A 16627-nucleotide genomic window follows, 5' to 3' on the forward strand; every position below is an offset into this window, starting at 1 on the left:
GGCCTGTAGGGAGGAGGAGAGAGGAGGAGCCCGGCCTGTAGGGAGGAGGAGAGAGGAGGAGCCCGGCCTGTAGGGAGGAGGAGCCCGGCCTGTAGGGAGGAGGAGAGAGGAGGAGCCCGGCCTGTAGGGAGGAGGAGAGAGGAGGAGCCCGGCCTGTAGGGAGGAGGAGCCCGGGCCTGTAGGGAGGAGGAGAGAGGAGGAGCCCGGCCTGTAGGGAGGAGGAGAGAGGAGGAGCCTGGCCTGTAGGGAGGAGGAGCCCGGCCTGTAGGGAGGAGGAGAGAGGAGGAGCCCAGCCTGTAGGGAGGAGGAGAGAGGAGGAGCCTGGCCTGTAGGGAGGAGGAGCCCGGCCTGTAGGGAGGAGGAGAGAGGAGGAGCCCAGCCTGTAGGGAGGAGGAGCCTGGCCTGTAGGGAGGAGGAGCCCGGCCTGTAGGGAGGAGGAGCCCAGCCTGTAGGGAGAAGAGAGGAGGAGCCCGGCCTGTAGAGAGGAGGAGCCCGGCCTGTAGGGAGGAGGAGCCCAGCCTGTAGGGAGGAGGAGAGAGGAGGAGCCTGGCCTGTAGGGAGGAGGAGCCCGGCCTGTAGGGAGGAGGAGATGGGAGGAGCCCGGCCTGTAGGGAGGAGGAGAGAGGAGGAGCCCGGTCTGTAGGGAGGAGGAGAGGGGAGGAGCCCGGCCTGTAGGGAGGAGGAGAGGGGAGGAGCCCGGCCTGTAGGGAGGAGGAGAGGGGAGGAGCCCGGCCTGTAGGGAGGAGGAGAGGGGAGGAGCCCGGCCTGTAGGGAGGAGGAGCCCGGCCTGTAGGGAGGAGGACAGAGGAGGATCCCGGCCTGTAGGGAGGAGGAGAGGGGAGGAGCCTGGCCTGTAGGGAGGAGGAGCCCGGCATGTAGGGAGGAGGACAGAGGAGGAGCCCGGGGAGGAGAGGGGAGGAGCCCGGCCTGTAGGGAGGAGGAGCCCGGCCTGTAGGGAGGAGGAGCCCGGCCTGTAGGGAGGAGGACAGAGGAGGATCCCGGCCTGTAGGGAGGAGGAGATGGGAGGAGCCCGGCCTGTAGGGAGGAGGAGCCTGGCCTGTAGGGAGGAGGAGAGAGGAGGAGCCCGGTCTGTAGGGAGGAGGAGAGGGGAGGAGCCCGGCCTGTAGGGAGGAGGAGAGGGGAGGAGCCCGGCCTGTAGGGAGGAGGACAGAGGAGGAGCCCGGCCTGTAGGGAGGAGGAGAGGGGAGGAGCCCGGCCTGTAGGGAGGAGGAGCCCGGCCTGTAGGGAGGAGGACAGAGGAGGATCCCGACCTGTAGGGAGGAGGAGAGGGGAGGAGCCTGGCCTGTAGGGAGGAGGAGCCCGGCCTGTAGGGAGGAGGACAGAGGAGGATCCCGGCCTGTAGGGAGGAGGAGATGGGAGGAGCCCGGCCTGTAGGGAGGAGGAGCCTGGCCTGTAGGGAGGAGGAGAGAGGAGGAGCCCGGTCTGTAGGGAGGAGGAGAGGGGAGGAGCCCGGCCTGTAGGGAGGAGGAGAGGGGAGGAGCCCGGCCTGTAGGGAGGAGGACAGAGGAGGAGCCCGGCCTGTAGGGAGGAGGAGAGGGGAGGAGCCCGGCCTGTAGGGAGGAGGAGCCCGGCCTGTAGGGAGGAGGACAGAGGAGGATCCCGGCCTGTAGGGAGGAGGAGAGGGGAGGAGCCTGGCCTGTAGGGAGGAGGAGCCCGGCATGTAGGGAGGAGGACAGAGGAGGAGCCCGGGGAGGAGCCCGGCCTGTAGGGAGGAGGAGCCCGGCCTGTAGGGAGGAGGACAGAGGAGGATCCCGGCCTGTAGGGAGGAGGAGATGGGAGGAGCCCGGCCTGTAGGGAGGAGGAGCCTGGCCTGTAGGGAGGAGGAGAGAGGAGGAGCCCGGTCTGTAGGGAGGAGGAGAGGGGAGGAGCCCGGCCTGTAGGGAGGAGGAGAGGGGAGGAGCCTGGCCTGTAGGGGGTGCAGTCTTAGGGACCCTGTTAGGTGGTCTGTGGAGGTGATAATGAACTGGGTGACGGGAGATTCATTTTCTGATTTATTATGAATTGCATGTTTTCTCAGAAACGTTATTCGCTCGCAGCGCCGTGTCACTTGTTTGGTTAAGTTAATGAGCGCTTTATTATTGTAATGTTTTCTTAAAGTGGAACTCTGAGAACAATAAAAAATGACACAGACAGGATGATGAAGGGGGGAGGGGGGTCTTCTCTGCTTTATTACCTGCTGACCCATTATGTTTCCATTCCCGGGAGGGGCCAAGTTGACCAGTGAAAGGAAGAAGGGAGAACAGGTGTATTCAGGGATTTGGGGGGTGCAGTGCACACAGAGCCCCCCCCACATTCTTTATTAGTGATGCAAACTGAGGGGTCTGTACTGGGGGGAGGGGGTGTCTGTACTGAGGGGTCTGCACTGGGGGGTCTGTAGTGGGAGGGGGTGTCTGTACTGAGGGGTCTGCACTGAGGGGGTCTGTAGGGGGAGGGGGAGGGGGGTCTGTACTGAGGAGTCTGCACTGGGGGGCTCTGTAGGGGGAGGGGGTGTCTGTACTGAGGAGTCTGCACTGGGGGGGTCTGTGGGGGAGGGGGTGTCTGTACTGAGGGGTCTGTAGGGGGAGGGGGGTCTGTACTGAGGAGTCTGCACTGGGGGGGTCTGTAGGGGGAGGGGGGTCTGTACTGAGGGGTCTGCACTGGGGGGCTCTGTAGGAGGAGGGGGGTCTGTACTGAGGGGTCTGTAGGGGAGGGGGGGTCTGTACTGAGGGGTCTGCACTGGGGGGGTCTGTAGGGGGAGGGGGTGTCTGTATTGAGAAGTCTGCACTGGGGGGGTCTGTAGGGGGAGGGGGGTCTGTACTGAGGGGTCTGAACTGGGGGGGTCTGTAGGGGGAGGGGTGTCTGTATTGAGAAATCTGCACTGGGGGGGTCTGTAGGGGGAGGGGGGTCTGTACTGAGGGGTCTGCACTGGGGGGGGTCTGTACTGAGGGGTCTGCACTGGGGGGGGGTCTGTAGGGGGAGGGGGGGTCTGTACTGGTGTGTTGTGGGGGGTATTCCTTTAAACTAGACAGCTGTTATTTATATGATTTGAAGCCTCTGAAGCTGTAACGCTGGGGTCCAATTACAAATGACCACCCCCCCCATTCACAGGGTGACATCACTGCTGTGATTTTAAAAAAGAAGTATTGTCACCTCTTTACAGGAAATGGTAAATATCAGATCTACTGGCAGGATCAACAGGTAATAGAACTATTACAGGAGAATCCAGAGAAACTGCAGATTTAAAAAAAAAACTCTACTTTAAATGTTTGATTCAAATATATATATATATTTTTACACAATTGATGTTCCATATTTCTATTGCTGTATTAAACACACAAATGTATAATCTATCAGAAGATGTGATGTGTGTTCCTGTCATCACTTCATGTATGTCATCAGCCAGGTGTAGCAGCTCCTCCCCTTCAGTCTTGCACAGGTGTAGCGGCTCCTCCCCCTTCAGTCTTGCACAGGTGTAGCGGCTCCTCCCCCTTCAGTCTTGCACAGGTTTAGCAGCTCCTCCCCTTCAGTCTTGCACAGGTGTACCGGCTCCTCCCCTTCAGTCTTACACAGGTGTAGCGGCTCCTCCCCTTCAGTCTTGCACAGGTGTAGCGGCTCCTCCCCCTTCAGTCTTGCACAGGTGTAGCGGCTCCTCCCCTTCAGTCTTGCACAGGTGTACCGGCTCCTCCCCTTCAGTCTTGCACAGGTGTACCGGCTCCTCCCCCTTCAGTCTTGCACAGGTGTAGCGGCTCCTCCCCCTTCAGTCTTGCACAGGTGTAGCGGCTCCTTCCCTTAAGTCTTGCACAGGTGTAGTGGCTCCTCCCCCTTCAGTCTTGCACAGGTGTAGCGGCTCCTCCCCCTTCAGTCTTGCACAGGTGTAGCGGCTCCTCCCCTTCAGTCTTGCACAGGTGTAGCGGCTCCTCCCCCTTCAGTCTTGCACAGGTGTAGCGGCTCCTCCCCTTCAGTCTTGCACAGGTGTAGCGGCTCCTCCCCCTTCAGTCTTGCACAGGTGTAGCGGCTCCTCCCCTTCAGTCTTGCACAGGTGTAGCGGCTCCTCCCCTTCAGTCTTGCACAGGTGTAGCGGCTCCTCCCCCTTCAGTCTTGCACAGGTGTAGCGGCTCCTCCCCCTTCAGTCTTGCACAGGTGTAGCGGCTCCTCCCCCTTCAGTCTTGCACAGGTGTAGCGGCTCCTCCCCTTCAGTCTTGCACTGGTGTAGCGGCTCCTCCCCCTTCAGTCTTGCACAGGTGTAGCGGCTCCTCTCTTGGACTGAATGTCTTCCTCTGATATCACCGCACACTCTGGGCTCCTCACAATGTGCATTAGAAGGTGCAGCAAGTCAGATAGAGCCCCGCCCCATTTCCTGACTGGAAGATGTCCAGCATCATCTAGCTCTTTCGTCTCCAGGCTGACTGTCCCTGGCCCCGCCCCTTTAATGGATTATATTTCAATAAAGGATATTTGTCGTGTCTCCAGACTCCTCCTCTATCAGGTCTGCATTATAATCACCAAATATCCCGTGTGGCAGAAAACTGCATCAGGCCTGAGAATCCCGACCCGGATCGATCGTTTCATCACCCGGTATTCCCCTTCTTATCAGGAGCAGCCCAGGTCCTGATGAAGGGTGATTATTGGGCCCCCGAAATGTTTGGCTTCCCCCTCAGACCTCGTGTCCTACAGAGTGGAGCCCCCCTTTCCTCCATTCTTCAGATTGGGGTAACCGCGGACTCCCAATGTTACCCCCCTTGTCAGAGCCGCCTCCAATTTGGATGTCACGCCCCTTTTCTGGGTCCAGTAATCTATCAACACCCCCCATAGTTCCCGGGATAACGACCGGGTGACTTTACCCCCCATTAGCACTAGAGGAGAAGGAAGCCAAGCTGGTCCTAATAATCCAAAGTATACAATTGTGACACTAATCATTGTGATTGAATATTAAACGTTCCTTTTCAATCTGCAGCCGATCGTTCTAAAAATGCAATATGGCCACCTGGAGGCGCTCTACACAGAATGTATACTGGACACACCCCAGAAAACATTTCCTGCTTGTGCGATTGGCTCACCAATTTTCCAGATGTCTAAGATACAAGTCAGATTTCTGGCATCCCCTGCAACACAAATGTCATTATTGGGGAGATACTCCCAGTAGGAACACATCTAAAGGGATGCAGACCCCGCCACTTTCCTCATTAGAGCCCTGCAGCCGCACAGCTGACAAACCACTTTCATTAGACCCACTCAGCCCAGAGGAACACAGGGATTTCTTCAGAACCCCCCCCCCCCAACTGGGCGCCATTCCTCCCACCGATCCCCCCCACCAACACCAACGATGGGGCACTATTCCCCCCACCGACGGGACACTATTCCTCCCACTGATACCAATGATGGGACACTATTCCTCCCACTGACACCAATGATGGGGCACTATTCCTCCCACTGACACCAATGATGGGACACTATTCCCCCCACTGACACCAATGATGGGACACTATTCCTCCCACTGATACCAATGATGGGGCACTATTCCTCCCACTGACACCAATGATGGGACACTATTCCTCCCACTGACACCAATGATGGGGCACTATTCCTCCCACTGACACCAATGATGGGGCACTATTCCTCCCACTGATACCAATGATGGGACACTATTCCTCCCACTGACACCAATGATGGGACACTATTCCTTCCACTGATACCAATGATGGGGCACTATTCCTCCCACTGACACCAATGATGGGGCACTATTCCTCCCACTGACACCAATGATGGGCCACTATTCCTCCCACTGACACCAATGATGGGCCACTATTCCTCCCACTGACACCAATGATGGGCCACTATTCCTCCCACTGACACCAATGATGGGCCACTATTCCTCCCACTGACACCAATGATGGGCCACTATTCCTCCCACTGACACCAATGATGGGACACTATTCCTCCCACTGACACCAATGATGGGGACACTATTCCTCCCACTGATACCAATGATGGGGACACTATTCCTCCCACTGACACCAATGATGGGCCACTATTCCTCCCACTGACACCAATGATGGGGACACTATTCCTCCCACTGATACCAATGATGGGGACACTATTCCTCCCACTGACACCAATGATGGGCCACTATTCCTCCCACTGATACCAATGATGGGGCACTATTCCCCCCACTGACACCAATGATGGGCCACTATTGCTCCCACTGATACCAATGATGGGGACACTATTCCTCCCACTGACACCAATGATGGGACACTATTCCTCCCACTGATACCAATGCTGGGACACTATTCCTCCCACTGATACCAATGATGGGACACTATTCCTCCCACTGATACCAATGATGGGGCACTATTCCTCCCACTGACACCAATGATGGGACACTATTCCTCCCACTGATACCAATGCTGGGGCACTATTCCCCCCACTGATACCAATGATGGGGCACTATTCCTCCCACTGACACCAATGATGGGACACTATTCCTCCCACTGATACCAATGCTGGGACACTATTCCTCCCACTGATACCAATGCTGGGACACTATTCCCCCCACTGATACCAATGCTGGGGCACTATTCCCCCCACTGATACCAATGATGGGACACTATTCCTCCCACTGATACCAATGATGGGGCACTATTCCCCCCCACTGATACCAATGCTGGGGCACTATTCCTCCCACTGATACCAATGATGGGACACTATTCCTCCCACTGATACCAATGATGGGGCACTATTCCTCCCACTGACACCAATGATGGGGCACTATTCCTCCCACTGACACCAATGATGGGGCACTATTCCTCCCACTGACACCAATGATGGGGCACTATTCCTCCCACTGACACCAATGATGGGGCACTATTCCTCCCACTGATACCAATGATGGGGCACTATTCCCCCCCACTGATACCAATGCTGGGGCACTATTCCTCCCACTGATACCAATGATGGGGCACTATTCCCCCCACTGATACCAATGATGGGGCACTATTCCCCCCACTGACACCAATGATGGGGCACTATTCCTCCCACTGACACCAATGATGGGGCACTATTCCTCCCACTGACACCAATGATGGGGCACTATTCCTCCCACTGACACCAATGATGGGGCACTATTCCTCCCACTGACACCAATGATGGGGCACTATTCCTCCCACTGACACCAATGATGGGGCACTATTCCTCCCACTGACACCAATGATGGGGCACTATTCCTCCCACTGATACCAATGATGGGACACTATTCCTCCCACTGACACCAATGATGGGACACTATTCCTCCCACTGACACCAATGATGGGGCACTATTCCTCCCACTGACACCAATGATGGGGCACTATTCCTCCCACTGACACCAATGATGGGACACTATTCCTCCCACTGACACCAATGATGGGACACTATTCCTCCCACTGACACCAACACTGAGGAATTTTCTTCTCTCACATCCAATCTCGGTGGAGAAAGTTTGGAGACCCCTCTACTTCAGAAGGTCAGATACACCCAATACAATTGTAAACGGTTTTTCCCCGGCAGCGCAGCCCGTGTGGTTGATTGAAAAGTTTATTCACCATCAATGCAAACGATACAAAGTGTCAGATCAACATATTTATTCATATTTTGTATAAAAATGGTTTTATTTGACTTTCCCTGTTTGTTTTATGCGATCTAAGAAAACAAATACATTTAAAAATAAATACAATTCTTTATAAATAAAACATAAATAAACCTCATAATTAAGGAATGGAAGATCAATAAAGCTTCATGAGACACGCTGAACCTTGGCGGATCTCGTACCGTGAAACAAAAGACTTCAAGTAATGGCCTGGACTGGGCCGGCTTCTCGGGAGGACAACGGGGGTCGGGATGTCCAGCTGCCTTCAATAGAGAAACACCAACATGTAGCGTTCCAAAAGAAAAGGACGGGTCAGTGGGGGAGGGTGCAAGTTAAAGTGCCGTGATAAATGAGGATGCCGCCGACCCGCCCAAACGGCGTCCAATTCACAGAGTCAACCCTTCGTCTCTGAAAGGGTCTTTGGTAATGATAAAGTAATAAGACTTCTATAGATTGTGTTCAGTTTTCATGAGAAAATAAATTAAGCAGTTTTGCTTAGAACAGCAAATGCCAAAGTAAAAATTTACCCTTGGTAACTTAGGATAGGGGGAGGGGTGTGGGGGTGAGTGCCCGTTGTCACAGGGTAAAGGGTTCTGATGTAGACTGGCACAGCAAGCAAAGCCAATGGGAAAGGGGATTCTGGTTTAAAGACCAAAGCAGCCAGTGACACCATTAGTCTAGGCCACCAACAAGCACAGCCAAGCCAAGGGGAAAGATTGTTAACATGGGATATATAGGCGGTAAAATACAAGAAGAACCCCCCTAGGCCAGACTTCTCAACCAGGGTTTAATGGAACCCTAGAGCTCCTTCAGGAGGTTGCAATGGGGGTCCCTTGAGCTATGGCCGATTGATGTTATGGTTGGTAGGACAACGCCACTTGGCAGAACCAGCATCATGACACCAACAATCTTAAGGGTAACATTCTGGCCTCCAGTAAGAAGCATTCCTACACCGACCAATAAATTTTAGTGGGATTTCCTGAGAATTTCAAGGGTTCCCCTGGTGTATACTGAGAAGGGCCGCTCCCAGGCTAACACAATCAGAGCTCCCAGTTGAATTTGGAGAAAGTGTTGCCCAAGTTTGCCAACTTAGACACAGGTTGGTAGGGCAATGATGGCCAAATTCTCCAACTTGGATGTTCTGTTTGTAGGAAGTTCACACTGAATTTCCACCACATATTTAATGCCTGGTCAATGGCACATGGACACAGCAATAAGCCAAGGTCACACCATCTGCTGTGTCACTTGAAGTCCTAGGAATATGAAAAAACCGCCAAATGGTGGGAGATAAGACCCACTAAAGTTGTGTGAAGCAAGCTTTGGAGACATCCCATTAGAGGGCCTCTTTGGTGAATAGAGCTGTAGTAGGTTATATATTGCACCAGGGGGATGGGGAGGTGCCAGGGATGTCCCATTCAAAGCCTGGACACTTCGCTCAGCAGCTGCTCAGCCATAAACTTTGGACTCCTTGAAAAGGGGCAGCTGTTTCTATTGTGTCATGAATGGAGAGAGGGGGATGGGGAGGGTGGTTGGACTTCCTTTAAACAGCTACAATAAAAAAAAGTTCAACAGAAATTTAGAGGCAGCAAGTCAACAGCTTAACCTGCTCTGTGTCACGGGATTAATCCCTATTGGATGGGCTGAAGAAGCCTTTTGTACATTGAAAGTTATCAGCCATCCATGGACTGGGATCCCTTTGGTGTGCCGGTTGGAGAGCCAGGAGAAGGAAAGTGTTTAACCCATAACCAGGATGAGAGAAGCACCACGAGTGGTGATGATTTGGAAAGCGTAGATCGTGCAGGGAGTATAGGCGTTGGTTCACGCCAGTAAAATGTATAGAACAGAAGTGAAGGCAACTTAAGCATCTCACTACAGTTTGTAGAAGTTCAGTGAAGCACCAAAAAGCTCAGAGGAGCCATTGGATTGTAGATTCAGAGTTCAGTTCCTTCCCGGACTGACCGGTTCACATAAGTCCAAAGGCTAGCAGCCATCAAGGCAGGAAAGTCCAGACCTCAGTCCGGGGCACAAACAGGTCAACCATGGCAAGTGAGGACGGTGCGGATTTAGGATTCCGCTTTCTGCTGCAGTAGCTTGAGGGTGTATTTCAGGCGGTGATACATGTCAAGGCTGCAACCATTCTCCACCAGCGAGCTGAGCGCAAACGTCTGGGAATTCCTGTCCCGGTTGATGTAGGTGAGGAGATATGCATCATGCGGCTTGCTGAGGATCAGCTTAGTGTGATCGTTGTAGAAATTCACCTGGGGAGGAATAAAAAGGAACCCATCAGATACAGTTCAGGAAACCACTTTGTGCAACAAATGCATTACACCTGATATGGGGAAAGCCGACTAAGAATGGTCACGGAGCTTAACGATTGCTATAAAATATTAGGAGTGACCTTCACGTTTTTGGGAAGTCCACCTCCACAAGCATACACCGACACCTCAAGACAGACTGCCCAATGCAGGCGCTCCCCGGGTTACAAACATCTGACTTACAAAGGAAGTGAGGAAATCTCCCCCTAGGAAGGGACATTCACTCCTGTAAGAGTTATTATGGGAAAAAATGTACCAATGTACCAAGGATCGTTTCCACAACAACCCAAAATTTTCAAAATCCAATCACAGGGACAGAAAGTGAGGTGAAATCTTCTGAACAGGGGCAGACAGCAAAAACATTACAGGGGTGATAACCCTTCCCTATGCTATCCAAAAGACTTAAGTTACTTAAAAATGTACGTGTTTTCCGACTTAGGAACAAACCTACAGACCCCATCTTGTTTGTATCCCGGGACTGTCTGTACATCGTAAACCCCAAAGAAAGCCATTTCCCTCAACATGCCCTGGAAAACATTATTCATCAAGCTACATGACCATTTACTAGGTGCTCCTAACCCCATACTAATGGATCTGGTGCATGGTGCACTCATGATCAGAGGGGTAGCAGGCCAAGACCACCAAGGACAGGTCTCTTGTACAACCATCAGTGGTAGGCTGGCCTCTCCTCACAACCCCCCCCCCCCAAAAAAACTAAAGGGGACCACCGCCTCCAGTATAGGCTGGCCTCCCCCCCAAAAAGGACTACTACCTCTCTATAAAGAAAATCTGAACTTACTGGTCCAGATCTACCATACATCCACTAGAACAGTGACTAGTGCTGAACCCGCTCATAGTCCACCTCACACCAGTCACCAAGGAAGCCACTTTGTCCTGAAGAAACACAGCTCTCTCAAGTGAGGCCACCAATTGTATCTTGGAGCAACCAACTATGGTTAAATGAGCGACTTTAGGAAATCTGGTTGCCAGATGTGTGTTGGGGGGAAGGATCTCATTTCACCAGGAAATGGTGGCAGGAGGGTCATTGGGCTGGTCACATCCTCCAGATTAGTTCTAGTGATATCCAGGCAGAGATTATTAACAGTTATCTAGCTGATCCACCAGACCAGAGAGATTCCACGAGACTTTGGCCATGTGCGGCTCTAATGTGACAGAATTAGAGGTCGACCGATATATCGGCCAATATTTGGCTTTTTTTACTTAATCGGCGGATTGTGCTGATAAAAAAAGCCGATTATAACTTCAGCGGGACTTGCAAATGACTTCTGTAATAGAAATCAATACAAGTTTCCTGTAGTTATCTGTGGAGAGGATTCTCTCCTCCCTGGGCAGCCAAGTCTGATAAGAAGATACATTGTATCTCTTCAGGTTCTTTTATCAATGAGCTGAACTCCGTGTGGAGAAGTTCTCAGTTTAACCATTTAAAGACTAAATCTTTTCTGACACTTGTTGCTTACAAGTAAAAATCCTGTATTTTCTGCTAGAAAATCACTTAGAACCCCCAAACATTATATATATATATATATTTTTTAGCAGAGACCCTAGGGAATAAAATAGCGGTTGTTGAAATATTTTATGTCACATGGTATTTGCGCAGCGGTCTTTCAAACGCAATTTTAAAAAAAAATACACTAATGAAATAAAAAAAAAAATAAGCAGTAGTTAGGCCCTTTTTTTCGTCCAAAAGTTTTGATTACCTGTTTTTGTGTATTTATTTAAGATATCATAATTTTTTTTTTTAAATCTAAATTCTACATACAAGTGAACTGATTGGAGGTTTGTTATGTTTAAATGTAAAAAAATGTTCTGTATTACTTAAGGCTGCTTTCACACTGGAGCGGGCATGCGTTGACGGTAAAACGCTGCTAGTTTTAGCGGCGCTTTACCGTCATTTTAGCGGTGCTATTCGGCTGCTAGCGGGGCGCTTATAACCCAGCTAGCGGCCGAGGAAGGGGTTGAATGCGCCCCTGAAGCGCTGCTGCCGAAACGCTTTGCAGGCGCTTTGGCAGCGGTGCGCATTCATTTCAATGGGCAGGAGTGGTGGAGGAGGGGTATACACCGCTCCAAAGATGCCGCTTGCAGGACTTTTTTTTTTAACCTCCTGCCAGCGCATCGCCTCAGTGTGACAGCACTCGGGATCTCACACTGACACTGCAGGGGAGACGTTTTACAGGCACTTTACAGGCGCTTTTTATAGCCCAAAAGCGCCTGAAAAACGCCCCAGTGTGAAAGGGGTCTAACTGTTAGATTTTATGAGATGAAGGAAAAAAAGAAAAAGAGAAAAAAAAAAAAAAATTGGCCTAATATATCGGCCCAAAAAAATCAGCATCTTATATCGGCATCGGCCACCATGATTTCTAAATATCGGCATCGGCCAGAGAAAAACCCATATCGGTCGACCTCTAGACAGAACAGAGCTCTGTGTTGGAGAATTCTGGGTGGTCTCACCTGAAGTGTTCCGTTGTTGAACAGCATGAGCAGCGCATGCTCAGTCTTCACCCACTGCAGCAGCAATAGAAGAGGCTGACTTCCTTCTTCATAACACGGAAGGTCTCCACCCTGAACAGAAATCCTCCATTAGTCACACGCAGACTTTCAACCTTCTAAAGTTCTATAAAAAGCAACACTCAGCAAGTTTTCCTTCTTTACACTTCAGCAATAAACTATCCAAAGTGTTGTCAGAGGTGACTGAACTTCCCATTTCACCGAACGATTCCCATTAAACTGAACCGGTTGTGTGACATTCCTGGACCCCGAGTACATGTCATATCGAAACGTCTGAATGACTTCTCACCACACCCCATTCTGTGACCTAGAGAGCCTGTCCTCTCCCTGTACTCTGTGGGTTATCCTCCTATAGAGCCTGTCCTCTCCCTGTACTCTGTGGGTTATCCTCCTATACAGCCTGTACTCTGTGGGCTATCCTCCTATACAGCCTGTCCTCTCCCTGTACTCTGTGGGCTATCCTCCTATAGAGCCTGTCCTCTCCCTGTACTCTGTGGGCTATCCTCCTAGAGAGCCTGTCCTCTCCCTGTACTCTGTGGGTTATCCTCCTATACAGCCTGTCCTCTCCCTGTACTCTGTGGGTTATCCTCCTATAGAGCCTGTCCTCTCCCTGTACTCTGTGGGTTATCCTCCTATACAGCCTGTCCTCTCCCTGTACTCTGTGGGTTATCCTCCTATACAGCCTGTCCTCTCCCCTGTACTCTGTGGGTTATCCTCCTATACAGCCTGTCCTCTCCCTGTACTCTGTGGGTTATCCTCCTATACAGCCTGTCCTCTCCCTGTACTCTGTGGGTTATCCTCCTATACAGCCTGTCCTCTCCCTGTACTCTGTGGGTTATCCTCCTATACAGCCTGTCCTCTCCCTGTACTCTGTGGGTTATCCTCCTATACAGCCTGTCCTCTCCCTGTACTCTGTGGGTTATCCTCCTATACAGCCTGTCCTCTCCCTGTACTCTGTGGGTTATCCTCCTAGAGAGCCTGTCCTCTCCCTGTACTCTGTGGGTCCTCCTATACAGCCTGTCCTCTCCCTGTACTCTGTGGGTCCTCCTATAGAACCTTCTCTCTCTGGGTGACCCTCATACAGAATCTGTACTTTGGGCACAAGGACCACCAATTACACAACTTGGCTCATTATTCAGCATTCTGCCCATTTACTGAAGTTGGTTTTCGATGCCAAAACTGCTCCTGGCTGGAAGTCGCCCACATTCAGTGTTCATTTTAGTCTGCAATTGTTTTAGTCGACTAAAATCTCCAGGACATTTCTGTAATTGCAATTTAGTTTTAGTCCTAGTCTTTTGACTAAAATGGCGTTTTAGTCGTATTTTAGTCATCTCAATTGTTTTAGTCATTTTAGTTGATGAACAAACTGCCCACATTGAGCAGATAAGCGATCGATCTGCCAGTGTATGGGGAGCAGAAGGGAACGAGACCCACAGACGTCACATTTCATATTGCAGAACGGAATGTTCCGGTGCTGGTTTTGCATACATCCGGGCGTCTGACTTCTATGTAAATCGCTTCATTTTCAGTTTTGCAATGGCAAGCGTAGCATTCAAATGTCATCATTGTCACAGGATAGGCAATGGGGACAAGGGGTGGGGGAGGGGGGGGCAGAGCAACAAGGTGTGGGGGAGGGGGGGGGAACAGAACAACAAAGGGTGGGGGGAGGGGACTCTCACCTTCATTAAGTTCTTCTCCATGTATGTGGCAAAATACTGCAAGACGTTCATCTGGCCCTGCAGCTGCTCCGGGACCGCCGTGATTGGGAAAACAAAATGGCGGCTGTTTGTCAGATTGTAGTGAACGTTCCTGAATGGGGAGAAAAGAAAGTTTGTATAGCTGACAGGAACCAAGATGGACGACTCTAGAGACCCCCGGTACCACCTACCTGTGGCTGGCTGGCAGCACCATGTGGGTGCCATTGTTGAAGAGGACGCCAATGCAGCGGTTGGAGAGCTGGTATCCAAAGCCGTACTTGTTGGAGTAATCCACCCATTTGCTGACCCATACAAAGTTGTCGTGTCGGGAGAGCGGAGTCGGCTGCCCTTCACCTGATGGCAGAAGCAAAGTAGGCTTTAATCAAAAGTTGTCCTTTAGAGAGATGATTACAGGTGTGCAGCTAATCACTCCTCTGGGGCGGGGCATAAGTACTGCCAAGGTACCTCAAGGGCAGGGAGTGAGTGGCCAATAGGCCAATGGCTCCTCACAAGGCAGTGAGAAGGTAGCCAACAGCTCCTCAGGGGAAGGGCAGGAGAGAGTGAGTAGCCATTGGCTCCTCAAAGGGCAGGGAGTGCAGCCAACTGCTCCTTGGGGGTGGGGCAGGAAGCAAAGTATTATGCCATATTGTGAAGCCTCCTACCTGTTGGCATGGATGACAGGCAATCTTTGAGCACCTCAAGGGCAGTTTCCATGACCCCAGACGCCGTGATACATTCTTCTAAAACTGTGGAAATAGGAGTTAGAGATGAAGATCCAGCAAACCATAAATCTGCAGCACTGCCACCAAATTTACCCAACTGATATTTACCATCGCTGCTGACCAGACTGCCACGAATAGACCTGGACACAGATTTCCCAGAAGCCTCTTCGGTTAGTGTTTCTACAGGGCTACAGCTACCCGTGAGAGCGTGACGAGCCACTGGGGTAACCTACGGGCGAAGACAACACATGACATGTCTATTCACAAACCAGAGAAGAATTCGACTATTACGTGGAGCTTCTGCTTCCCCAATATTGGCCAAATTGGGTAAAGGGCAAGTAAATCCATCAATGTGGAGCCGTGTCCCCCAGAGAGATTGTGGCCTCACTTCCTGTCAGAGGTGAAGGGGATATCCCCAATAGAGACTAGGGTAACCAACGGCTCCTCATGGGAAGGTGCAGAGAGTGACCAATGGCTCAGCAAGGAGTGGCCAACGGCTCCTCAGAGGAAGATACCCAACAAAGCCAACATTACACTGAAGAAAGCTGCAAAGGGTGGGGGAGGGGTGCTCAGAACTCACCTCATTCCCATCCACAGTCTTGTAGCTGAGCTGCCGGCAGATTGAGGTCTTCACAAGACCGTCACCAGTTTGGAGATGTCATCCTTGTCCTCTGCGGGGGATTTCTTTGCTGTAGACAAATATAAATATTTAGAAACTAAAAACGATATGCAGAGGGACTACAAGCTCCAGCATGCCCCCGCCCCAAGGATGGAGGATTTGGGATAAAGGTTAACATTTCCGCACAGCGCCCGGCCCTCACCTTTTGTTTTGCCTTTGCCGAAAAGGCTCTTGGCAACTTTGGCAAAGAGGATCTGGCAGGGTTTGGAGGGTGAAGGTCCGGGACCATTACACAGCTACTAGGAGGCAGCCTGTCTGGAGTGTAACCCTGTAGGAGAGCAGAGAGGTAAGTCTTCTGTATGATGTACCCCTTAGACAGCAGCACCCAGAGGGCGACCTACCCACCTTGGTGAAGAATTCGTGATTCCAGGATCTGGTCCAAAGTCAGCCGCTCGCTGGGGCTTCGCTTCAGGATCCCCATGAGGAGTTGCTTAGCAGCGGAGGAGAGGCAGGCGGGCAGCGTGTACTTCACCTGCTTGATACAGCGGTAGGTCTCCTTTAGGTCAGAGGTCTCAAAAGGTGGAGTGCCGCACAGCAATGTGTACCTGAGGAGGAAATCCAGATATCAGAAACGTCCCCACAACTGCAGGGTCAAAGTGCCACCAGAACTACCATGTATCCAACAGCGCCACCAGACCCACCATGTATCCAACAGGCGCCACCAGACCCACCATGTATCCAACAGGCGCCACCAGACCCACCATGTATCCAACAGGCGCCACCAGACCCACCATGTATCCAACAGGCGCCACCAGACCCACCATGTATCCAACAGGCGCCACCAGACCCACCATGTATCCAACAGGCGCCACCAGACCCACCATGTATCCAACAGGCGCCACCAGAACCATCCCCATATCCAGCATCAGGCGCCACCAGACCCACCATGTATCCAACAGGCGCCACCAGAACCATCCCCATATCCAGCATCAGGCGCCACCAGACCCATCATGTATCCAACAGGCGCCACCAGACCCACCATGTATCCAACAGGCGCCACCAGACCCACCATGTATCCAACAGGTGCCACCAGACCCACCATGTATCCAACAGGTGCCACCAGA

General features: G+C 52.0%; 1 protein-coding gene across 1 annotated transcript; it reads right to left on the reverse strand.

Annotated features, from left to right (window-relative positions):
* Window positions 1-7604: 7604 nt before the first annotated feature.
* PLK3 (polo like kinase 3) lies at window positions 7605-16420 on the reverse strand. The gene is given in 13 exon segments (XM_073592090.1): window positions 7605-9882; window positions 12409-12519; window positions 14145-14274; window positions 14354-14516; window positions 14825-14908; window positions 14993-15113; window positions 15465-15526; window positions 15529-15573; window positions 15706-15756; window positions 15759-15831; window positions 15909-15926; window positions 15928-16128; window positions 16235-16420. Coding segments are annotated over 13 exon segments (1440 nt in total). The 3' UTR covers window positions 7605-9687.
* Window positions 16421-16627: the final 207 nt, after the last annotated feature.

The sequence above is a fragment of the Aquarana catesbeiana genome, linkage group LG07 (genome assembly GCF_042186555.1).
Source record: "Aquarana catesbeiana isolate 2022-GZ linkage group LG07, ASM4218655v1, whole genome shotgun sequence".
Taxonomy (NCBI): Eukaryota; Metazoa; Chordata; class Amphibia; order Anura; family Ranidae; genus Aquarana; species Aquarana catesbeiana.